This window comes from Lemur catta, chromosome 12 (assembly GCF_020740605.2).
Source record: "Lemur catta isolate mLemCat1 chromosome 12, mLemCat1.pri, whole genome shotgun sequence".
In the NCBI taxonomy this organism is placed as follows: domain Eukaryota; kingdom Metazoa; phylum Chordata; class Mammalia; order Primates; family Lemuridae; genus Lemur; species Lemur catta.
This window is the reverse complement of record NC_059139.1, coordinates 41,199,686-41,226,552: the sequence shown is the minus strand read 5'-3', so window position 1 is coordinate 41,226,552 and position 26,867 is coordinate 41,199,686. Positions and strand designations below refer to the sequence as shown.

The 26,867-nt window shown below is 34.5% G+C and overlaps 1 protein-coding gene across 1 annotated transcript in view; it reads left to right on the top strand.

Moving 5' to 3' along the window:
• The window catches only part of ADAMTS6 (ADAM metallopeptidase with thrombospondin type 1 motif 6), a 263,647-nt gene that overhangs the window by 160,938 nt on the left and 75,842 nt on the right, over positions 1–26,867 (top strand). The window contains exons 11-13 of the mRNA XM_045566295.1: positions 7,131–7,238; positions 18,760–18,905; positions 21,009–21,072. Coding sequence (XP_045422251.1) covers positions 7,131–7,238; positions 18,760–18,905; positions 21,009–21,072 — 318 coding nt within the window. The remainder of the gene's footprint in view (positions 1–7,130; positions 7,239–18,759; positions 18,906–21,008; positions 21,073–26,867) is intronic.

Sequence of the window (26,867 nt, the reverse complement as noted above, 5' to 3'; positions counted from 1 at the left end):
GGACAAAAAATGTGTACATATCTCTTTTTTGGTCTCTAAAGTTGTTTAAAAATTTTTTTAAAAACCCAAAATCCATCTAGCAATAAAAGCACCATTTTCTCTTCATATACTTCTTTATTTAATGATATAGTAATTATAAAATGACTTTGTACTTTTATGATGTCACTTCCCCCCTTGTGTAAACTACTGATTTTAATTTTCCTAGGTAGATCAAAGAGTTTCTCTTCCCATTTTTTTAGTCTGTTTTAACATATATAGTAACTTAAAAAGAATGGAAACATTAGAAAAGATAAATTCTAATCTTTTATTGTACTGAAAGGATCTTTGTAAAAAATCAATTATTCTATTCTGATGGAAAGAGCCCTAGTTCACTTCTTTACAGAGTTATTTTCTACATATTAGGCAAACTATTTTATATTAGATAATTACTATAAAACTCTATTTTCTTTTTTTATTTGTTTTCCATTTATTTTTTATTTGTGCACATTCATGGTCATTTTCTAAATGTATCTTTATTACCACTTATATTTGCTAATATTTTAAACTATTGTTAATGTTTGCAAATAGTGTCATTCATCTGAAAAATCAAATAAACTGGAAATATGGGAGTTGATATTAAAATTTTAAATAAGTAGGGATATTTTTTAATATCTTATGTCTTGGAAGACTATGGAATACTTTTGTGAAATATGTTAACAGTATCTTTTTAAAATCCAAACACAAGTGGTGATATTATATTGAGAAGTTTCTGGCTGGGCACGGTGGCTCACGTCTGTAATCCTAGCATTCTGGGAGGCTGAGGCGGGAGGATGGTTTGAGCTCAGGAGTTCGAGACCAGCCTGAGCAAGAGGGAGACCCTGTCTCTACTAAAAAAATAGAAAGCAATTAGCTGGACAACTAAAAATATATAGAAAACATTAGCCGGGCATGGTGGTACATGCCCGTAATCCCAGCTATTTGGGAGGCTGAGGCAGAAGGATTTCTTGAGCCCAGGAGTTTGAGGTTGCTGTGAGCTAGGCTGACACCACAGCACTCTAGCCTGGGCAACAGAGTGAGACTCTGTCTCCAAAAAAAAAAAAGAAGTTTCAATAATAATAATAATGTGTAAATTGATGCCTAAGCTCCTATATTGAGTGAATGTTATGTATTAGTATATAATAATTGTAATTTGGAGATATTGTACTTTTAAAAGTAAAAGATAGAAGGGTTTTATGATTATTTAGTGAGATTTTATATTATATTAGAATACAAGTAAACCTTTACTAATTATCCTTAATTGACCAGAGATGATATTCAATTCTGATACATTTAAGAGAAATGGGAAACTAGCTTAATTGTGTGGAGATATCTTGGGCATTGATATCAGGCAGAGCTAATTCATATCTAGATTTAGTTAGAATTGAAACAAATTGCTAAACTTTTCTGATCCTAAAATTTCTCACACTTTCTAAGAAGATTGACATGATTATTGAATGCGATACAAATATGAGTATGCCTAACCCTGTAGTTGACAGTATACCCTGAAAATTATTAGTTTTTTTCTTTTCTTCTTGCCTACAACATCCTGCTAAGTGGTCATGAAGTGTGTGCTAATTATATCTACAGTGGTGGGGTTTCAGTTTTAGTTCCTTGTTGTTCAATTCTGACCTTTGGACTGTTCTTCTATATATTGAACTAAAATCTGCTCCCCCGTAGCCTTTGTCCATTGGTTGAACTGGCTTCTCTTCTAAGTTAACATGCATATTATTTTTCCCAGTCATTTATAAAGTTGACTTTCTAAAGTCTAGGAAAACAGTTTTAGTTTCAAAAACATGACACACAGTAAACACAATCACTTCTTCAGGTATGAAAACAAAAATGCTAGGTAAAATAAAATGAAAAAAAAATTAAATTTAATCCATTTAGCTATAACATGTATTTATGTGATAAAAAGAGACACAGGAACAATTCACAAATTGGAAACTGACACCAGTGTAATGCATGTCTTGTTCTTTCATATGTGATTGTTTCCCAGTATATTAATGATTTGAAGCTATCAGGTAGGCTTTTTCACAGCTAAAGAGAAAGTCTATAGCATTATATAAAGACTCTTAGAAAAAATTGAAAGTTCTTCAGAAAGGGCTTTTTTATTGGACGTGGTGGATGGCTTAGTGGCTTCATTTCCAAAACACTAAGCTTTCTATTAAAGTCATGAGGATAGATGATGAAGCTGTGAAGATACATCCTTTTTGTGTTATATTTAAAAAGTTAGCCAGGCGCGGTGGCTCACGCCTGTAATCCTAGCACTCTGGGAGGCCGAGGCGGGTGGATCGCTCGAGATCAGGAGTTCGAGACCAACCTGAGCAAGAGCGAGACCCGTCTCTACTAAAAATAGAAAGAAATTATCTGGCCAACTAAAATATATATAGAAAAAATTAGCCAGGCATGGTGGCACATGCCTGTAGTCCCAGCTACTCGGGAGGCTGAGGCAGTAGGATCACTTAAGCCCAGGAGTTTGAGGTTGCTGTGAGCTAGGCTGATGCCACGGCACTCACTCTAGCCCGGGCAGCAAAGCAAGACTCTGTCTCCAAAAAAAAAGTTAATTGATAAGAAGCTAAAGCCTGGTTCCAATTCTTAATTTTTATGAAAGTGGTCTCTATTGTAGGCAAATGCCCTCAAACCCCAACATTTGTAAGAAGGAAGCATCACAAGCCACAGGGTTTAAGGCTGCAAAGGATCAGCAGATTGAAATACTGGGAAAAAATGCCAGCAGGGATTTAACTGTGTGAATATTTTAGTGGAAAAAAAATGACTCCCATAAGAAATGGAAGCCCTAGAATTGTAACCTGCATAAGAACAAAGTAAAACTTTATACAGTCTACATGATGCTGACCAAATAAATCAACATGAAAACTGGTTTAGTGAAAACCTTGAGATGTATGATAGAAACAAATGCAGGTATCTATACTTCTATAACTTAGAAGGCACTGGATTCTCAAAGAAAAATGATGTTCATTGAAGATAAGCTTGAATACAAAATAGCAAACAATATGAGAAAACAATCCACCATAAAGTTGATAAGTAAGAATATGAACACTCCAAGAGAAAAAGAGAGGTTAAGAGACATGGTGGTTAGAATAAGGTCCACTATAAGTTGAAAAGGAGTTCTAGAAGAAAGAATAGAAAGAACAAGAAAGAGTCATATTAAAAGAAGTAATAACTGATAATTTTTTGGAATCAAGGAAAGGTACAAATCCTCAGAGCATAAATCCCAAGTAGATAAATAAAAAGAATACTTAGATACAGTGATGAAACTACACTTTTAGTAAAGACAAAGAGAAACTTCAAAGCAACTGGAAAGACTATAATAAAGAAACAGCTGTTATATTTACAAGTAATTTTGATCAGCCTCCATAGAGGTCAGATAAAAATGAACTTAATACTTTCAAAATGCTGTGGTAAGATAAATGTTAACCTAGAATTGTATCTTCAATTTAAATAGCATTGAAAAATGAGGGTAAAATAAAGATATTTTCAGAAAAATAAGAAAAAGAGTCCCTGGCTAAATTAACTACTAAAGGATGTATGTCAAAAAGAAAGAAATTGAATTCAGAAGATAGTGGTGGGATATAAGAAGCAATTGTCATTAAAGGCACTGGTAAACACATAAATATATCTAAGTAAACATTGACTATTTTACTTGGGCAGTGAGTTGTTCACAAACTTTTAGACATTTATAGGCAAGAAAAATTTCCCTCAAAAAACTGGCAGACCAAGATAGGGATGCCAAATTATAATTTTGCCAAGAAGGAACATTTTATAAAGACTGCCATAAGCACACAGACCTTGCTGTTGGGAGTCTTACAATCTATAGTAGCATCAGCAAACTAAAAAGAATAAAACTTAAGGACAGCCCGTTAAAATAAAATATTTTATTTTTATGAAAAAACCTGACCACATTGACATCATTTTTCTAATTTTGTCATACAATATTAAAAACTTTATCATAGCAATTATCATAGAATACCAATCCATGGCATTTGAGGTACATGTCTGACTATACTCTACCTTCTCTCAAGTTCCCATAAATTCTAAGTGATAGTATTAGTTTTTATAACACTAACATAATTCCTGATGCATAATAGATTCTCAGTGAATATTCTTGAATGAGTGGAGGAAAATGCTGTTATTTTTGTATTGCCAGGCAATCCTCCTAATTGATTAGAAGTTTACCCCATAAAATTAGAGGTTGCATTTCAAATTTTCAGTGTCATGTCACAGAAATGTCCGTTAGTGGGGACTGTTGATAACTTTTCTCTCCTTCTTTAAACTAAAGGGCAAGCACAAAGACCCAAATTTCCCCTAGAGAGTTTTCCCCAGATGAAATTTAGGATTATAGAAGGAGCCCTAACACACAGATGATGATTTATTAGGTCATAGAAGCCATGAAACTAATCTCAATAAATCTTACCTTCTCCTAACAGGAACCATAAGTATGTGAAAGAGAGCTGCTCCTCTAGAGCTAGGCTAGTGGCTAGTCAAAAAAAAAAGAAAAAGAAAAAAATCATCATTCTCTCTCACTAACTATACCCCATCACTTCTATATTTTATTTAGGGAAATTAATCTGCCTACTATGATGGTTGCTCTACAAATTTTTCACAAGGTAAAAATTTCACCATGCCTTAAGCTTTATTAGAGGTTGGAACCCACCTTAGATTGCTTATTCAGCAACAAATATGTCAATAAATGTGTAAATGAAACTGATATACCTATGCAAACATCATCCATGTTCTAGGATTCAGCTTAGAGAAAGAAGGCTATTTCTGAAAGTGTGAAATTATCATCAAATTCTTTTAGGGAGTATACTTACTGATTATTGGCATGAAATGAAATTTTCTTGCTTTTTATTTTTCCAGAGAGTATCCTTTTTTTTATATATATAATCTTGCGAAATCTTCCTGAATTGGATATCAAAATCTTTAAATGTTTCTTATTCAAGTTGAGATTCCAATGCAAAATCTGTTTGAAAACTCTTCAGAGCCTTCTCTTTGACTAGTTTAACATCTTGGGAATGTTTCCCAACATAGATTTGTAGTCCCATACTTTAAACAGTGATCTGTGAGAAGTTAATGCCCTAGCAAAATTCAAATCCCTGGAGGCCCACCAAGGTAACAAAATCCTGTTAGAAGTGTGAATCTAACTTTGAAAATGCATAATTCTCTAAAAGTTAAGAGGGTTCTGTTAATCTTGAGATTAAAGCTTTGAAAAAAGTATTTTGAGCACTTGCTACTTCAGATAGAGATTTTCAAGGTGCTTTTGGGAAAGAAAGTTTTTGTAACCTGGCTAAATAATATGTTTTCCTGATAGATGTTTATAAATGTTGTCCTTTTCAGTGATAGAATTTTGATTGCATAGTTCTGTCTAAAGTAAACTTTAGGGTTCTTTTACTTTTGTCTAAAGTAAGATTTTAACCTAAGTAAGATCACAAAAGATCAAGAGTATCATCCAGGACTATAGATAAAAAGTTTTCGTAATCACTGTATTAATCTCTATTAATGCTTCTCTGTTTTTGTAAACACATTTTTCTTAGGATTTGTGTAGATTTGTGGTACATGAGACAATATTTTAAAGCCCTTAAATGTTATTCCTACTGCTTTTTAAATATTAAACTGAAAGAATACACTTTTAGGAACATAAACTTTGAAAACTCTTCTATAGAAAAAGCAGAATAAAGTAATAGAAACTCTCTTAAAACAGAAACCAAAACTTTGAAAAAATTAAAGTGGATTTTGTAATAAATTGGATTATAAAAACAGGAAAGTTTTATGTTTATATTATGATCTACAATACCTACTTTTCTAATGTTTGTTTCTCTTCTCACTCACTAATTCTCCAAATGGAATTTAAAAATTTTTAAGTATTTTAAAGCCTAGTAGACATTATACATCTCTCTGCTTGGTGGGGGGCACCTTAAAGAGGGATCAAAAGAAATCCCCTCAGTTTGTTATACTCTGGGGCATTTCTATTTGTAGGACTGATTTAATTAGTTATTTCAATATCTTACTACCTTATTTCTGAATGGTGTTAATGTGATAAAAGTTCTTATAATTGTGTTTTGAGAGTTAAAAGATCAGCTGGGGAATAAAAGCAAAGGGATTAAATGTTATATATGAATTTATTTTTGCATTCCTATGTTATCATATTTTTATTATAAGTATAGATAATAAACTAAATAGTTCTAGTTTAAATTTAAAAGTTATAACATCAGTAATGGTGCTGGTCAGTGATGATATATAAAAAGAAACTGAAAATTTTGAGTATTTTCTTCAAGAGTAAGTTTTTGGGGAGCTGTTAAGTTGAAACACTTAGGGATAATATTGAACAGTTTATTTGAGAATCATAGTATGAACAAAATATTGTTCAATAATAGAATAAGTGTTGTAATTCTTCAATGTTGAGGTAGGATAGTGAAAAATATAAAGGAGACAGACAGCTCCAAACAACATTCAAAACATGCCATAAAAGGCAGCATTTCTTCAAAACCATGGAGGTAGGCTACATTGATGGACTGAAAATAACATTGCTAGATTGTTCTTAGGCATATATGAACTTTAGAATTACTCCAAAATATACTTCACATTTCTTTAAGTTCATATTTTCCAATCCATTCCCATGATCTTTCTTCTTTTTTCTATTTTAAAATTGTCTTTGAGTATTATAGTAGGTCTAGGAAATCATTCACCTGGCATCACTTTATTAGTAATTGGTAAGTTTGTGCTGTTGTATATTCTTGAGTGTAATAAACATATATTTCCTTCCATGTATTTATTCGTTCTCCCTATTCCTCTATATTAATGAAATGTTTGTGCAATATTTTAAAAAAGATCCTAATCAATAGTAAAAGCTAAGTTACACTTTACCCACTAAGAATCATAAAAACAAATGTCTAAATGATTCTGCAAAATGGGTAACCCATCTTCCATAAGAATCTCCTCCAGAATCCTCATCTCTGATGATGCTTCAGCAGCAGCAAGAGAACTAGGATCTCTTTTTAAAGTAGTGCTAAGTGACTATGAGTGTATTTTAGGAAAGAATTGGACATGATTTTAGTCTCTATTTCTGATCAACTTGCTTTTGCCTTCTTTCCTAGGAAGTGTGTAGAGAGCTCTGGTGCCTCAGCAAAAGCAACCGCTGTGTCACCAACAGTATTCCAGCAGCTGAGGGGACACTGTGTCAAACTGGGAATATTGAAAAAGGGGTAAGCTCAAAAGATTTACTAGCTATTTGACATGTATACTAAACTGATAAATTTCTTGTGCTGATATTCAACCACTAGGAAATCTTATGTATTAATTTTAAATGTACTTAAAAATAGTAAATCCGTAGCCCAATGGGTTATTATATGTTGATATCTGCAAAAATGCATGATTTAGGAAATTATAGTTGGTAACTATTTCATGGGTCAGTTTCACCTTTATGTTGATGTGTATGTTATGTTTGTACCAAAAAAAAAATCCAACAACAATATATAGTCTGTTTAGTCATATAATGTAGTATGTATTTAGTATACTATAAATACAGTCAGTTTAGTCACATAATATAGTCTAGTTTTTTCTGAGAAATAATTCCCAGGAAAATTACGTGACCCAAAAATAGACTATAACCATAGTCTAACTAAAGTCACTTTTAAATTGCAGTATGAGAGAACGGACTAATATAATAGTAGGAGAAAAATTAAATATTTAGCATAGAAATTGGAGCTAAACAATTTTAGTTTTATCAGTCTAATTTTCAAAATATCATGATTAAGAATTGTTTAAACAAGCTGGACATGGTCACATGCACCTGTAGTCCCAGCTACTTGGGAGGCTGAGGTGGGAGGATTGCTTGAGCCCAGGTGTTTGGATCAAGCCTAGGCAACATACATAGCAAGACTCTGTCCCTTAAAGAAACAAAAAACCAGAAACCAAAAAAAATTGTTTAAATAAATAACAGATAGAAATAGTTTGTATGCTGTTCCTGAAATTCTCTAGAAATTGCTATATATGTAAATGTAAACTTTAGAATTTATTGCTATGGACTGAGTTTGCAATAGTAACTACTGCTGTCATCTGTTCTCAGTTCTCACTTCTTCCATGTTAGCTGGGCAAGTTTCAACAAGAATTTCACTGAATTTCAGCTTGCAATCTGATGTTTAAATAAAAAGAATGAAAGCTCTTGGGCAGCTGTCACAGTTTATTAATCCTTGCTGACGGCTTCATTCAGAACCCATGACCTAGTGCCATGTTGATGGCTTTTCCATGCTGAGTTTGGAAATGTTGGTAAATGATGCTAAATATATGAATTGATAGGATCATTTAAAAAGGATTAAGGATCTTTTTTTGAGATTTTGTAAGTAGCCAATAAAAATACAGAGAAATTCACACACTACCAAAAATTCCTTCTATTTTTTTCACTGAAGTAATAGGAAATATTAGAAACTGCATTGTTGAACAATTTATTGTTTATTTTGGAACCAGTAATTCTTGTCAACGACAAGTAGCAATTTACATCAATCTGTACTTAGAAGAAATATACAACTATAAGGAGGGAAAGTCATAGTGAGAATATTTCCTTATTTGCCATTGATTATTATTGTTGTGATCTAGTCCATGGTCCAGTTTCTATTTGCCTAGAGTAATACTACTATATCACTAGGTCTGTTGTCTCTTTTTATCTTACTTTATTTTTTAACCAAAAGCATAAATAATTCATTCTTTCAGGTACCTCAGAGCCCTCCTATAAGCATTCTATAAATTATGTAATCACTCCAAATAAGTAAACCACGTGTAGTGGCTGAGAACACATAGCTCAACTCCACCAATCATTTATATAGTAACACATATTTAATATCTTATCATTTATTCTTAATAGCAGGACCCTCAAATGTATTATGTTTTTTAATTTGGAGACAGGGTCGCGAGTGCAGTGGCGCAATCATAGTTCACTACAGCTTCAAACTCCTGGGCTCAAGTGATCCTCCTGCCTCAGCCTCCCAAGTAGCTAGGACTATAAGTGTGTGCCGCTGTGCCCGGCTAATTTTTTCATTTTTTGTAGAGACGGGGTCTTGATATGTTGCCCAAGCTGGTCTCCAACTCCTGGCCTCAAGTGATCCTCCACCTTGGCCTCCCAAAGTGCTGGGATTACAGGTGTGAGCCACTGCATCCAGCCAAATGTCATATCTTATAGCTATATGCATATATATGATAGAGATGACATATTTCTTAGAAATTACAATTTGAGAGATACTTAGAAAACACTCTCAAATAATATTAAAGCTAACAGTGTTGATTTAAATTTAGATAAGCAAATAGAGGGGAAATATAATTATTCTAAGCATAAATAAGAATAAGCACAGATAAGAGAAAGTGAATAAAATGGAGTAAACTGTATTTGATTTCTAAAGATTCACATTCTTAATCTAGGTTAATGGTTGTCAGCTTTTTGATCCCTAAATCCTTGCTTCAAATGAAGTCTATAGAATTCTAATACATGTATTTGAAAAAATGGAAATGCTATAGTTTAAAAAGCCCTTGCCTGCCCCTTACCCTGTCTGTGGGCCTTTGCCAGTTCTTAACATACCTTTGTGGGCTCCGTGAAAAACTGTTTAAGAACCTTGTGAGTGTAGCAAAGTTTGTGTGTCAAGGGGTCATTTATATTCACAACATAAGAGTGTACTGTCATTCCCAGGTGATGGTGGTGGTGGTTGTTTTTAAAAAAAAAAAAAAGCAAAAGCAAAGAAAAAAAAAGAGTGTACTGCCATAAGGTCAATGTATTGGATATCACCATCTAAAATTAAACTACAAAACAAATATTGTCATTCTTCCAGAGACATGAAAGACAGTTTTAGGAATGGCACTAACAAGTCTTAGAATAAATGAATGAATGAAGGAAGGAATGAAAAAACAAATATAATGCAGACTTCTAGAAAGGAAAATGATAGAGCACTAAATGACCCTCAAAATATCCCTATCATTAACTTTGAATTTATGAAGAAGCTTTCAGAGAACTAAATCAACCTGCATGTTTAAGGAAAAAAGAAAAAACTCTTCAAAAATTAGACATGTGAGCTGAACAAATCTTAATTTATTTTTTATTTATCTTTCACTAACTGTATTTAACACGTTATCACCTTTATAAATTGTTGTTGATGTTAATTTCTGTTATTTTTTTTTCCTTAAGAAAGAAGGATTTTTTGATGTTGTTGCCAAATGCAGATTTTCTTACTCTTAGTGCTATATCATCTGGAAATTAAACCAGAGCTCAGAATTTTGACCCAAAGCAAAACACCTATGCAAAGAGCTAGTAAAGATCTAGTGGCAAAATTAAATGGAATTTTCAATTGATCTAGTCAACTTTGTGCAGTTAGTCTGTATACTTGCTATCTAAAAATAGTTGACATTCCCAGTAACAGTGATGACAATGATAATTAATATTTTATAATTACTTACACTGTACCAGGCACATATTGCTAGGTGCTTTACAGCCATTCTTCTGTTTAATATTAACAAAAATCCCATGAGGTGGGCACTATTTTAACTCCATTTTACAGATGAGAAAAGTAAGACTTAAAAGCCTGAGATTACACAGCAATTTAAGGGCATAGCTAAGATTCCAGCCCAGGTCTTTCTGATTCCAGAGTTGAAATCTTTGCCCCTCTGCACTGCCTCTAATTTTATTTTATCTTCAGATGAGAAATCTTGCAGAGAAAAAAAGCAAGTTCTCATTGTCACAAGAATAAAATGGATCAATGTATTTTACCCTTTAGTACTAAATAGATTTTTCATTTTCAACCTATAATTGTTTCTTATCTTAGGAATCACAAATAAGAAGGCAATATGGGTAGAACATTGAGCTAAGAATATATGATTTTGTGACGATTGGTAAAATAATGACTTTCTGCTGTAAAATGAGAGAAAACCAATTTCTACATATTTCATAGAGAATGAGGTAATACCTCAGCAAGCTGTTTGTGGGCTTCCTTAGAGGGAAGGTGCTATACATTGCTAGAGTATCATCACTACTTTTTGTTATTGTTTGCCAGTCTTAGATGATGGTGGGCAGAAAATTCTTTGCCAGACTGTCTTAATTGGCAGGTAAAGAGTATAAACATGAGTTCATGTGTCTCAGAGTCATAAAAGGAATATCCATGACCTCTGATCTTAACTCTGAGTTTCAAAACGACTGTCATCAGAAAGAACAAGAAAGAACCTATACCCTGTCTAGCCAGAAGAATAAAACGAAAGCTTCTCATAGTTTTCTGAATAAATCTTTTTAAAAAGGAAGGGAGTAGAAATGTTGCTCAACTGATAGCATAGACATATCCAAAGGATTGAATCCATGATGATCTTGTCAAACTCTGGCTGCAAAAGATATGGGATCCCTGCCCAGGGGCTCAGTTCCACAAATGTTCCATGTAAGTATGGGAACTGTTCCATGCACATTTAGCAGATGGAGTAAGAAATATGGCCAAAAAATTAAAAACTGATCTTTGCATGAGTCCTGGGGGGTCTGACATCGGTATTACAGCCATTGGATGTTTGCCTGAATAAGCCATTCACGGATTGAATAAGAACCATATGGTCTAAATGGATGTGCTCAGGGACAGTAGCATTAACCAAAGGAGGAAATTTGATGAGCCCAGACAGTGCGCTGGTACTGTGTGTCCATGGGTCAGTCTCCTACAAATCAATCAATATTACTTTGAGCCAGAGAACTTGCTTTGGATATAGCATCAGTGATAGCCCTTTGGAAAGGAATCAGAGGGATGCCATATTTGATGAAATAGTAAATAAGGATTTAGGTTGTAAAATCTTCGATAGTAGTGTTGGCATTGTTACTGAACAGGATATTAAGGATAATCAAAACTCAATCCTTATAATCCCTGTTGGTGACTGCAAAGAAGGTTTCAAATACTTGGCTTATTACCAAAAGGTTGATTTAATGATTCTACAGGACACAATTAGGGATATAGTCCAGTATGTGGGCTTACATATAAGTGACATTGATCCCTAATAGCTTTGCATGGGAAACATAGGGCTGGATTAGAAGAGGTTTATTAAATGCCTTCTAAAACACTGAATATATATAATAGGACATTTGCAGCCTTAGATATTAATCACATAGGGTAGAATATATGTTTTGACTGGGTCCCAAACTGTAAACGCAGGAAGTGAAGCAAGAATAGTTCTTCTAATTGCTCTAGAAATTTAAATATTAGGTTACTAAGTATGAAATATCTGATTTCCTTAAGTACTAAGTTTGACAGTTGCTATCGGTGACATTTCACTTTGACACTTCTTTTTTTATTTTTATTGTGAAGGTACATTCTCATTCTTTCAAATGCATGGTTTGGCTTGTGATTATCTTTCACATTTTTTTAGAGCAATTTTTGTGAAACCATGGATATGTCAAAAATTAGTGTTATTTTCGAATATGAGTTCTGTTGTGGAACCAATGCTGTGCAGACAGCTAGAAATATTAATGAAGTGTTTGGGAAGGATGTAGCTAATGAATGCACAGTAACTCGATGGTTTGAGAAGTTTGGTTTTGGTGATTTTAATCTTGAAAATGAGCCATGTGGGCCTCCTGAGACCAAGGTGGATAATGGTGAGTTGAAAGCTGTAGTGGAAGTGAATCCATCTCAACCTATGTGTGAATTAGCAGCAAGATTAGACGTTACTATTCCAATAATATTGGGCCATTTGAAGCAAATCATCAAGGCAAAGAAGCTATTTAGAGAGTACCTCATGAATTAAAGAGCATCAGAAGAGAAATCATCTCAAAACTTGCCTTTCTTTGCTGTCACGACATAAAGATGAACCATTTCTCCACTGTATTGTTACATGTGATGAAAAATGGATTCTTTTTGACAATCGCAAGCATTCAGCGCAATGGTTGGAGAAAGGTGAAGTGCCGAAACACAGTCCAAAACCGAATATTCATCAAAAAAAGCTGGTGTCTGTTAGGTAGTCCAGCACTGGTATTATCCACTACAGCTTCATGAAACCTGGTCAATCGATATATAGCAGCTGAGATTGCTCAATAGGGACATGCCAATCCTCTTGCAGTACAATGCTCGACCACATGTTGCACAAACTACACTGCTCAAACTACCGCAGCTGGCCTTGGAAACTCTGTCATCCACTGTATTCCTCAGACCTTGCACCAACTGATGTCCACTTCTTGGCAGGCTTTGGACCACTTCTTGCAAGGAAAAATATTCAATTCTCAACAAGCTGTGGGAAACGCCTTTCGCAACTTTGTCACCACTGGCTCTTCAGGCTTCTTCACTGCTGGCATAAACAAGCTACCATTAAGGTGGCAAAACTGTGTCGATAGTTTAGGCACATACCTTGATTAATTGCACTGCTTCTTGTTTAAGATATAATAAACTACACTTTAGATTCGAAGACAGACATTGCATATTTAATGACCTAATAGTATGGGATGACAAATTCTGATTTAGAATTTGGGCTGAAATGTAGCTTTACCATTCCCACACCTGCACAGTGGAAAGTTAAGGCTTTTAATAGTGCTGTGCTCCAATCCTCAGCTCTTCTGACTTAGGAAGAATGTTCTGTATTGAATCACCAGTATAACATCCTTTAAAATTGTAGAATTTCCTTGGAAGTCTCTCGTTTCAGATGCTGGCTGGACCAAGGCTAGCTGTTAAGAAGTATACCATAATCACATCCTAAAATGGTTCCAGTTAAAAAGAAAAAACAATATTTAAAAATACTGCATATACTTGTCTTGAAATATTCCTTTGTCGATATACGACAAATTCTCAAAGTTAGATTGTTTGATCTATAATATTAGTATATCTTCCTTAAAGACAATTCCCTAATGTAGGCCATGAAATTTAGTAGTCTAATAGCAAGAGATGGTATTTAATAATAGTGTTTCTTAAGAAGGCTTTTAAAGCCTCACTGCAGTAAGCCATCTTTCTAGATAGTGTTTAAAACATATTTATTTAATTTAGAAGGAATGCAAGAATGAACAATATGAGATTTTATTCTTAGAATGTGATGGTTTCACTTTTTTTACCTTTCTGAATGTGGTTAAACACACCCAAATTAGCAAAAGGATTGCCAAATTTAGCCAATTTATCTGCATAATTTAGGCTGAAGTAACCAAGACTATTATTTAGAATAGTTTGGATATAACCTTTGAGAGTAAAGATTAGAAACTAGTTTGCATCTACATATTTAACTTCCCTAGTTTAAGAAATAAGGCAAAATTCTATGCCTCTGGAAATAGAGCTTTTATAGATGAAAGAAAAAAAGGATAAAAATAGATGATAGAACACTCAAAATCTCATCTTTATGTGCTTATAGGATTTATATACTGCAAGTTGCTTTATTTAGTATACTCTAATTATTCGATTCATGATTTACACATATTAAAATCTTAATCTGTATTGATAATGCAGTCATCTTGAAGAGGAGCTCAAATCACTTGATCCACATGAAATCCCCTATGAGTTTCTTCAATCCCTTTTATGAAGTTAAATAAGTTTCTTCTCTTAAAATCATATACTACATCAAGATATTTACTACTATCAAAGGAGAGAAGTAGCAAGAATTCCAGAGATCCTTTTCTATAAAGACAAAGGGGGAAAACAAAACAAAACACAGAACTTCTCCCAGAGATCAAAATTAAATTGTTTCATTAATTTAACTTCTTTGAAGTTATGTATACATTGAACTAATTTTTAAAGTTGTCCTAATCCAAACCATATTGGAATAGAGAACTAAAATTAGTCCCCATTTTATAGTTAGGAAACCAAAGAAAAGAAAGCAAGTGACTTCCTTTGGACCAAAGATACTGCTAGAATGAGAACTGAGGTTTGTAACAAAGTTCCCTACACAGTCTAAAGTTGTTAACTTGTTAACTAGTATCAAATTAAAGTCTAGTCTTTTGTCATCTGCTGGATGACTAATACTTATATTATTGTTATTAATTCTTTGCCCATTAGTCTTTGTTATTTAACTTTCTGATATAATTGTCTATTATGTGATAGCTCCATGGAATAGATACAACCAAAGCATGAATTTATGCAATAAAAGGTCTTCTAGCAAACCACTTATGAACTATTACTTCGGTGTATACATTAATTAATGATAAGAACTGAGTAGCATTTTTCAAAGTGACTATTACATTTATATGTTACCTTAAGAATGAGTTTTAAAAGAAAAACAAAAGAATGTATGTGACTTCTCTCACTGCCCTACATTTTGTGAACATCCTAGAAACGTGTAGTAATATTATTAAATACTTTAGAACCTACATCTTTCAGTATTCTTGTGCTTCTCACAATTTTTTTATTCCTTCAAAAATGAAAAAACTGAAATTTTTTCTCTACAAATCTTGGGTATACTCAGGAGGTCTGACATAACGTGTATGTACAGCTGAGTGGTTTTTTGGTGGGTTTTTGTTTGTTTGTTTGTTTTTTGTTTTAGTTTTTATAGAGACAAGGTCTCCCTATGTTACCAAGCCTGGTCTCAAGTGCCTGGCCTCAAGCAATTCTCCCACCAAGCTGAGTTTTTTTTTTTTTTTTTTTAATCTCCAGTGTTATTTTATATTTTATGTAATGAAAGCAATCCAGTAAAGTATATTGGAATATTCTTTAATGTCTTCAAACATATAATCCTACACCTTTAATTTATTTTTTTCCCATGGATTTTTGTATTTTTGGACAGATAATCCCTTTTCTGCTAGTAAGTAACCTTGGGCAAGTCAACTCCTGGTTTCCTCATCTGAAAAAATGAAGTGCTTAGACTACCTGAATTCTAAAGTTCCTTTGAGTTTTAGTTGCAACTCTGTGATTATATTAAATAAATGTAAAATCAAGATTTAATGTTATTTGAAACCAATAATGCTAAGCTTCCAACTTGAAAAAATAGGCAAATTTTAAGGTTTGTTTCTAAACTTGTCAGTTCCCATTAATTGCAAATGAAAAGTATCAGTTAATTGCTGGCCAGGACTACACTGCTCAGTTATTTGCATAGGAAAGTGGGTGTAGGCATAAATATTCTTACACACAGCTACTTGTACTAACAAAAACACAAACTGAGATTATTTGGTCCATTGTTGCAGCTTTTGTATAGGTGAAGATCTAATGCAATTGGTATATTATAAAAATTGTTGGTCTTCAAGACCAACTAAGTCTTAAACTTATCAGCTGGAACATTTTCTCCCTCTCAAGAATATATTATCAGCAGTGCCAATCCAAGAGTTGTACCATATTATTGCTTTAGCCAACTCCCTCTTCATCATTTGCACAGATGGATTTTTTTTTCTTCATGGAAATTTGCATTGTTCAAAACTCATAATCTTTCTTAATATCCTATTTTAATATTTATCAGACTTAGGGTTAGAATGTTCTTCCTTATGGCCAACCATATTTTGAGTTCCTCTTGATTAATTTTTTATAGACAAATGGTAATTGTTCAGCACCCCTCTAAAAAATCTGTTAGGCTGTTACAACTACTAAAACTCACTGGTTGCCTATTTTTTACCAACTATCAGGGAAGCAAATATAAATTTGACTTTTTTTATTTGCTAATTATTATCTCCAGTTCGTTCAGCCAGTAAATTTCTGTTACATGCCTACTGTGTGCCAGGCACCATCTTAGGCATTCATTGTTTCCAATAAAACATTTCATGATGATGGAAATGTTGAGGTGGGAGGATCTCTTGAGCTAGGAGCTGGAGACCAGCCTGTGCAACCTAGTGAGCCTCCATCTTTACAAAAAAATTTAAAATATTAGCTGGGTGTGGTGGCAGGTGCCTATAGTACTTGCTACTCAGGAGGCTGAGGCAGGAGGGTTGCTTGAGCCCAGCAGTTCGAGATTACAGTGAGCTGGGTTTGCACCACTGCACTATAGCATGGGCAACAGAGTGAGACTTGTCTCAAAAACAAAAACAAAGCAAAACAACAAAGTAGCCACTAGTCACATGTGACTTTGGAGCCCTTGAAATGTGGCTAGGGGGTCTGAGGAACTGAATTTCTTCTTTTAATTAATTTAAATTTAAATTACCACATGTGGCTCTCAAGGATTTTACAGTCTCAGGAGAAACAGAAGTAATTTGAAAAATAAACAGGGTAATTAAAATTAGTGGTAAGAGGGAACTAAAACAAGAGGTAATATAAACTATTATATCCTGGCGGGAGGGGACAGTAGGGCAGGAAAAGATGGTAAGGTACCGTTTCAGAATAAGGGTAGTAAAGGATGGAGCTCTCTGTTGAAATGACACTTGACCTGAGACGGGAAGATGATAAGACTGCATATAAGGAAGTGAGAGAAGAGCATTACCAGAAGGAACAGCAAATGCAAATGCCCTGAGGAGGGAACAAACTTAGTGTATGAAGGAAGAAGTCCAGTGTATTTCTGGAGTCATCTGTCCAAGAGAGACAGCTAAAGAAGGAGGCAGGGGCTAGATCACTAAGTCCACTGTTGACCAATGTTAGGGAAGTAGGAAACCACTGAGGTTTTTTAAGGAAAAAAAAAAGACATGATATGGTAACATGTTTTTAAAAGATCTCTCTAAATGGTCACTGCAAAATAGATTCTAGTAGAAAAAAATAATGACAGAATGACCATGTATGAAGCCATTCCATTTGCCAGTTTGGTCTAGAGTGTTAGCAGTGAAGAAGGTGAAAAGTGAAAGAATTCTGGGGTATCCAACCCACAAAGCTTGGTGATATAATTAGTGTAATAAACTGATCACTTTCTAAGCATCACATGTCATAATCCCTTTACATTTTAATATAAAGTTGAATTTTTATTTAACAATCTAATATTGCTGACATTTATTCAATTCTAATAACTATATTCCCTATTGTTACTCATATAAACAGATGCCTTTCATAGCATGAATACAGTTTGTCAAAGTTTGATAATTCAGAGAAATGTACCAATAAAAGCCTACAAATGCTTGGTTTAAAAAGAGACTTTCATTTTGCCATATTCTGCAAATAAGATTTATTATGCGGGAGTTATGAGTTGATTATGTGATGTCTGTGTCTCAATAAATTATTCCTGGCTTTCTGCTTAGGTGCAGTATGTGCGGTTTATTGCAGAGAGTAGAACTGAGCAGAATTCCAGTACATATGTTCATGCAGGGGCCATACACATGGCTAGTCCATGTATATAAGGGTTTTTTTGTACCCAGTCCCTAATGTCTTGGCATAACTTTTATTATGTCTGCAGTGCTCATGTAGATGAAATGCCACAACACATTCTTTTACTATTGTAGCCTCAACTGGTCTTTTTTTTTTTCTTTAAAGAAAGAGCAATTACCATCATAAAAATTCCTTACTGGAGAACTTTCCATATTGCGTTATCATTCCATGAGTCTAATAATAGTGGAATATAAAGAAAATTTTAAAGAAAATATTAAAATATCTAAAAAAGACTTTGAGGTCTGTAGCTAGCTCCATAATGAGAAACACTAAAAGTCTGAAGGAGGAGAAACAAGGAAAAAGAAACAAGGAAGACTTTTCAGAACTCATGGTACATGTTAGAGATTTATAAATCACGGCCTAGCTAAGATAATTTGCAAATGACATGCACCTTCACCAATGTCTAAACACAGTAAAGAACTATCTGTCTGTTATCTATTGGGAGAATGCTAAAGCCTATAATTGGTCATTACCTGACCCTTATGTATTTCTATCCTGATAGCTCTGTCTACCTAAAAGCTAATTCTGTGTTTTCTGTGAAATCTTGCAGTGGTGTTATCAGGGAGATTGTGTTCCTTTTGGCACTTGGCCCCAGAGCATAGATGGGGGCTGGGGTCCCTGGTCACTATGGGGAGAGTGCAGCAGGACCTGCGGGGGAGGCGTCTCCTCATCCCTAAGACACTGTGACAGTCCAGCGTAAGTAGCTAAAGTAAGCCGGAGCCAACAAAAAGACACAGTTGGAAATGATTCAAAGCTGTGGTTTCACATGTTATCTGTAAAAACGTTTCGCTAGTGAGCCAAGTGCTTGTCTTCAGAACAAGCAATAGGCATAGGAAAGTGGAGAAGCTTTGTTAGACAGACTTTCCTTTTTCTTCCTTTCCCCCTATTGTGTAACTAAAAATAAAATTTAAAAAATGGACAAGTATTGTGTATCTGTCCCAGATATAGCCAGACTTTTAATCTAATAATAATCAGATAGATTTCCTCCTCCAAAAACTACTGAATTATGGATGAATCCAGATCTAGTCTTAGCTACATTACCATGATTCCCAGGAAACCTAAGGTCTTTTCACATGTCACATAAAATTATTACTGCTACATTAGTATTAAAAGGACCAATGAGAGCACTTCAAGGGTTGAAATGCCTTGATTCGCATCACAAATCACAATGAAAAGAATACTGCCCATGTGCTAAAATAGTTTCCATTCACATGCCCCCATTAATCATCTTCCAGAGCTGCCACCACTTTCCTCCCCATGACTGTTTTATGCAGGTCAGACTGCTCCTCTCCCACCACTCTTTTCTCCAGCCAGAGTCCCCCTGGCGCAAGGCCAGCCCCATCAGTATTCTTTGCTAGCTGTACTGCTTCTCCCTCCTGCCAATGCCAAGACCCATTACAGGTGGACCGTTCCTCTAGTTGTACTTTCCTGTCCTCCTTGAGACTAAACTGCTCCTTAGCTGCTGCATGTCAAGTGCCCATTTTTGTCTAGAACTCAGGGTCAGGGCCTTCTTTCCTAGTTAATATTTGGTGCAGAATGATGTTATGCTAACACTTCTACCTTTTTTTCTCCCTCTAGGATAAAAGATGATCTGTTTTTATTTTTTCTCATTTTAACTCAGGACCCCTCTGTTTGGTTCCTCACACCAAATATCTCTTTTACTGTTTTTAGCTTGAAATTGTTTCCTTTTATATTAGTTCTGTGTTTCCTTTCTCCCTCTATCTATCAATTATTTAATATTACCCTCCTGCTAAACAGAGCTTCCTGTTACCCACTCATAAACCATTCATACTACCACCATCCCTCCTACCTTGTTTTTGTCTGACCAAGACATTTCTCTCAAGCTGGTTCAAGCTGAGCTATTCTTCCTTTCCTTGCTTAGAGTATTCACTGGCATTCAAAATGTAGCTTCAATTATCCCTTTGATACAAGTGAGCCAAAATTATAACTTAGAATTGATCTTTTTAAAATACTTGCAGAATAATTAGCCTAAGTTCATCTGTAGGCTACTGTAAATTAATAAACAAAAGCATAAAGCTCTATGAGAAATAATATACCCAGATACTTAAAAGAATGACCACTTTTAAAGGAAGAAATTAGATTTTTTCCATTTGATGACAGTATGCTTGAATAATAGCATATGGTTTTCCCTAATATTAAATACTTAAAAAATTTACTTATGTAAATCAAATACTTGGCATCTTTTTTGTTAATTTGAGTGTAATATAATGAATATATATAAAGCAAAGCCATCTGATTTTTAGATTTAATTTTTAAACTTCATGTAATATTTTAAATTATTAAAAAATAAATAGAAATTTATTTTTGCATTATTTACTTTGAACTGAAGCTATTTCCAGAGAGTTATTTAGTATCCTCTCCTTGTTTCCTGTATGGAAAAAAAAAAACTTTCCATTTCTTACTTGGTGAACCGATAGCATCAGATAATGTATTTATTGAATATGATTTATGGCTTTTCATTATAAAAAAGTGATTTATAAACTTGTGTTGAACTGAGTAGTATGATAGTTAGAAAATACATTGATTCATTTTCTTTAGAATATAAATCATGACAATTAATAGTCTTATAAATTACTCATAGTAAATTTCCTTAATTTTTATGTTCAACAGCCATAATTATTGCTATCAATCACCAACACGATTATTTTAATAATTAATAAAATATCAAATTTTATATTTTCTTAAAGTAAACTTTAATATGTTTTCATCAAGTAATATATATACTCTTTGTATGGATAGATACATTATATTCACATGTTAAACAAAATGTTTTTTCAGACCTTCAGGAGGTGGAAAATATTGCCTTGGGGAAAGGAAACGGTATCGCTCCTGTAACACAGATGTAAGTAAAGTCAAACTCTGCCGTGAAAAATTAGCTTACAAAAGTGGGGAAAATTTTAAATTGCAAGCTATTTGATCAGAAATCCATGTGTGTGAGAGTCAAATGAATTTTCTAAATTGTTAATAATGAATGGAGCTGGCCTTTCCTCCATCATTTCAATCAACATGGGTCAAGAGGAAAGCTCCAGCACTAGGAGCAAGTATGTTCTTCCCCAACAGATATCAAGACAGAGTCACACACCCCCTGAACTGCCCTGCCCCACGACACCCACAACTTCACCACCACTATCTTTCTTGATTCCACAAAATTAATCTTGTTATGCCCTTTGTCCCATTTTATGTTTTCCACTGCAAGAAGCCCCAAACTCCCACATCATCCCTCATCTCTTGCCATCCAGTCAATAAGACTCTGTATATCTCCTCTTCTGTTCTTTTTTCCATCCCTGCCCAATGACTGAAACTGTTCTTTTGTGCTCTCAGGGATTCAAAGTACCTCATACCTGGACTTCTCTGATTCTTCTCTTCACCTTTTTGCTCTAGTGGAACTGGCTCTCCTCTGAAGATACTCCTTCCTTTATAGTTTCCAAACTGGGGGCTTCTGTTTTGTCCCTCATCCTTGAACGACTAGGTCTAGAAGTGGATTAACTATCTTTATATCTCATTACTCTTTCCAGATCATTCTTCCTCCCTTGTATCTAAAAACTGCAGCTTTTAATTCATGTCATTGGACTGTTAACCCACTATCCGTCACTTTCATGCTCTCCAACTTTACTCTTGTCTTAATTCTTGCTGATTTCATAAATATGTACATGATTGTTCTCTTCTGGATTTTTAAGCATATAAACATATTCCTGTCTAAAAACAAACAAACCAGAAAACCATGCCAGTTATTTTCCCACTTCTTTGTTCCCCTTTGAAACAAAATTTCTCAAAAGACTTGTCTATGCTTAGTGAATCCAGTTCCTCTCTATTTTTCTAAAATTGCTTGTCAGGTTTTTCTTTCCATCATTCTATTGAAATGCTCTTGCCAAGTCACAGATGATTGCCATGTTGCTAAATCCAGTATTCAGTTCTGAATCTTCATCTTATTTGACTTTCAGAATGTTTCCAGGACACTACAACCTTTTGGTTTTTGTTTTACATTACTGCTTACTCCGCTTTCTCCTTTGGTGGTTTCTACTGTTTACTCTGATTTCTTAACATTACCCAGGGATTAGTTGTTGGCCTTCCTCTCTGCTCTACCAGTACTCATTTCCTTGGTGATCTCATCTAGTTTCCTTGCTTTTGATGCCATTTATTTGTCATTTTATCCCTAAATTTATATCTTCAGCCCGTGGATTCTTCTTTCATGGATTGTAGGTCCATATTTTACTACTTGAATAGAGTTTTAATAGATATCTAATATTTAACACGTCCAAATGTTATCTCCCAAATATTTCCACAACCTGTACCTCCAGCAGTTTTTCCCATCTCAGATGTCAGCTGCATTTGGCTTAGGGAAAAAAATCCTAGAGTCTTTCTTGAGTTCTTTTTCTGTCTGATAGCTGACATCCAGTTCCTCAGAAAATTCCTTTGGTTTTGCCTTCAAAATAGGTCATAGACACTTCTTACTATTACCTTCACTATACCACTCTAATCTGAGTCACTGTCTTTCACTAGATTACTTTAGTAGCCTCTTATGAGGATTTCTCTTTACTACTCTTGCCCTCTACAGTCCTCAATAGAGGAAGCAGAATGAATCAGATTATCCTTTATTTAAAATTCCTCAATGGCTCCCCATTTTAGTTAAATCTAAAGCCCTTACAAAGGCCTGCAATATGGTCTTCATTACTTCTCTGAACTCATCTGTAACTATTTTCTTCCTCAGTCACTCTGCACCAGCAACTTGGGCCTCTTACCTTAAACATGCCAGACATGGTCCCACCTTAGGGCTTTTGCGTTGACTGTTCCCTTTGTCTTGTGTACTCTTCTCCCAAAATATCTGCATGGCTGACTCTCCCACCTCACCTTTACTCAACTGTCATCTTTGCATTGAGACGTAGCCTAAGTACTGTATTTAAAATTGCAACTCTCCCCACTCACTACAACTCTGGGCCTCGTAGTCTTCCTTACCCTGCTCTATTTTCCTACCAAATCACCTTATAACACACTCTGTAGTTTATTTATCATATTTAATTCTATTAAACTTATATCTTGTAGTAATTGTATATAGTTTCAATTATAATAATCTTTTCAAGTTCCCAGCATTGTTTATTCATTTATTCAAAAAATAATTGAGTACCTACTGCATATCAGACTGTGCTAGAGTGGGAAAGACAACTCTGCCCTTAAAGACCTTATAATTTCTTTGGAAATTACTTAGGTGCAGAAAATCATAATATAGAGTGATAAGTGATATGAAGGAATGAGATGGGATGCTATATAGAATTGGCCTAATTATGAATTTAGGGATTCCTTCCCATAGGAAGCTAGAGATGCGAAGGGCAAATCAGAGCTGATCAGAATAGAAAAAAGTGACAGGAGCACACTAGACAGAGGAAAATTAAGTGCAAGGCCTGGAGGTTAAGAAGTGTGATCTCTACCTTGAGGCATTAAGAAACCGTTGAAAGAGCCTCAGATTCATGCTTTAGATGAGAATGGATTGGAGAAAGACAAGATTACAACAAAATAATAAAAAAAGTCGAGAAAAATTTAAGGAAATTGGTAAGAATGATTGAAGTCCTGAGCCATGGGCTCTATACTAGGAATTACTGTGTAGTCCAAAGGTTAACACATAGATAACTAAGGACCTAGCTTCAAAAAGCCATAAAAATAAAAGGATCAGTGTAGTAGGAAAAACAGAATGAGGGAGATAGAAGGTGAGGAAATCAGAGAATGGAATGCATTTGAATTTAAGGAATGACAAGTAAGAATATTCTTAATGATGACAAATCTGGAGTGTGGCCACGGGAGTGCATGCTTAACCTGAGTGGAGGTGAAGGAGTTCAAAGAACTTTAAGAGTAGTGAGTGGGGGGAATAGTCTTCCATGTGGATGTTGAAGTCATTAAGGATGATATTAGAACTCGGAGTATAGAATGAGACTGTGAACCTGGTATCAAACTCATTAATAAATAAGGGAAAGTGACCCTCATTAATTAAGCAAGATAGTAGTGAAGCTAGATAGCAATTTGGATGAATGGTATGAATCTCAGAAGAATAGAGGTTTTATACAAGGGTAAAAGAGTTGAATACCTGCTGTATATCAGGCTGTTGGGTAGGAGTGAAAAAGTCAAACTCATCTCTCAATTCTGAACTCATTCCATTCATTATTCTATATTTGTAGGGGTGGGCACACCTTTAGGCCCTAACATAGGTATTATATACTGTAATATTAATAATGTATGACAGGTAACGGAAAAAGAAAAAAATGCCAGACATCTCAGGCTTGTTACATTTTATTCATGAGCTATATGTTAGATGCTCAAATTTTAGAAATTGCTATTGCTGGGTTGATTCTTACTGCCTTTGTCTTCTGTTTCATCTTTCAGCAAATTATAAGGAGATACAGTTAAATATAAGATTAACATAATTATATCATGGATTTGCAAATAATTAGTGATATTTTTTCCCTTAATCTTGGCTCTACTAGTTCAAACTTGAGACAATTCAGCCATCATACTAAAATTTATTTTCATGCTATCTAAGTTAATAAAGTTTTCTGAGCATAATTTTGTGTAAGCTAGGGCCTGCTTTAATGTACTATCCCATAGAACTTTCTTCAGTGATAGAAACATTCTATGTATTCACTGTCCAGCCAGTAATCACTAGTCAGATTAGCTATTGAGCACTTGAAATGTAGCAAGTGCAACTGAAAAACAGAAATTTTTAGGTTTAGTTCATTTTAATTTGAATATCCACATGTGGCTAGTGGCAACCATGTTGGATAGTGCAGAGCTAGACACTAGCTATGTAATAGAAAAATAATTGTTATAAAGAAGATTATAAATATTTTATCTAAAAATTCTCAAAAACAAATCAATCTTAGTTCAATTTTGAAATAAATGTAGAGAGACTTTCATTTTGGGTAATGACAGACTAGGTTATTCTGCCTGAAATAAAAAAATACTGGATAAGATTTTTTAAAAATCATTTAAAATCAGCAAAGATCTGACAAGTTAATGAAGGAAATGCCAGAAGCTCAAATTCTGTGAGAAAGGGGAATACAAAAAGATGAGTAGAGCATCACCTGAAGTACTTTTGCCCTTACAATATTCAGAGGAAGAGAAAAGATAAGCTGTTCTAGTGTCTTTTCTTAAGTATAAGGAATGGTGTTCCCAGATCTCCTCCCCTGCTCCCTCAGCAGACTCCTTCATGTTTTATTTGCTAGGAGGCCATGTGGCCACCTTTAAACCCATCATTGGCAAAGGAATGAAATTACCATAATTGGTTTAGACAAATCCTGATTTGCCTCTAAAATGGGATTACATGGTCACCTTTTCTGAGAGGTAGATTACTGAGCAAAAAATCATAGTTTTGTTAAGCAAGAAAGCAGGGAGTAATAGATGTTAGGTAGGCCCCAGAAGTCTGCCTCAGAGCTCTTTTAATTTTCCATCTTTACCAGTAGAAGTAGCAGCCACAGAAGTACGGGTAGTAGTAGAAGTAGCAGCCACAGAAGTACGGGTAGTAGTAGAAGTAGCTGCTGCTCATAATTACTGAGCTCTTACTATGTACCAGACTGCAGTAATGATATTCTCTTCCCATACTGACAGAAGTTCTTCCCCTTCTCATCAGTAGTGAGTTGGCTTGGTGGAATAGTTTAGATTTCCATTCTTTCAACATAAACCTAAAAAAACTATGATAATATAAAATTTTGGTGTAATCTGTTCTGTTACAACCTTGTTTCTGCAACACAAATAGTTCTTGATTGAGTTATTTTATGAGACTAAGTAATGTATCTGCTGAAGTCAAACTACATCAACACAGCTGAACAGCAAAGGAAACTTGTACTGTACATGATGACCATTCACCCCACATTCTTGTTTTTGCTCAGTTTGATCACATGCTCTGTCGTAAGAGGTCCTTATTTGTGTGTTTCTGCCTATTCTTCATACATTGACCTCTTGTCTCTATAACTCGGCAGCCTCAACTGATATGCCTTCCTTATTAACTTATTTCAACTTTTTTTAAAAGATAAAATCCTATATTTACTCCAGTATTTCTTTGTTAGGAATTGTCCATGTATTTAAAAAATTGTGCTAGTGGTTTATTAGAATTGTCAATGTTTTTGTTAGTGCTCTGTCTTTGGGTCGTCTGCCTCTAACCGATTTTTTTCCCATATGCCCATTATTTTTAGTGCGCAGTTTTGCAGAAGGAGATTTTTTTATGAATGTGTGTGTCATATTAGAGCAGAAAGTTCCATATTTTAAAAATCTATTCTAAGAGCTTCCATTATGCTAGTACATAAACTATGTTATAGGACATGGAATTAAATGGTAAATCATGAAGGGTGAGTTCATGGGAGTTAAGATTAAATAATATAAGCAAGAGTTCAGTATTTTCCAGTTAGCAAAGAATGGATGCTAATATAGGAGCATTATGCCACTGTGTCTGTGTCCATTAAATTAACTGGAACTTGGGTTTGGAGAGCAGAATTTTATGGAAGTCATAATGCTAAGGGTTCATTGGTTGAGGACACAGGTCTCTTTGGGCATGGAGATAAATGATCGATTAGGTCCTGACAGTTTTTATAAATGTGCAAAGGTAGGAACTAACATGATTATCTGGTAGAGCCATTATGAGCACCCAGATCTGTGCTC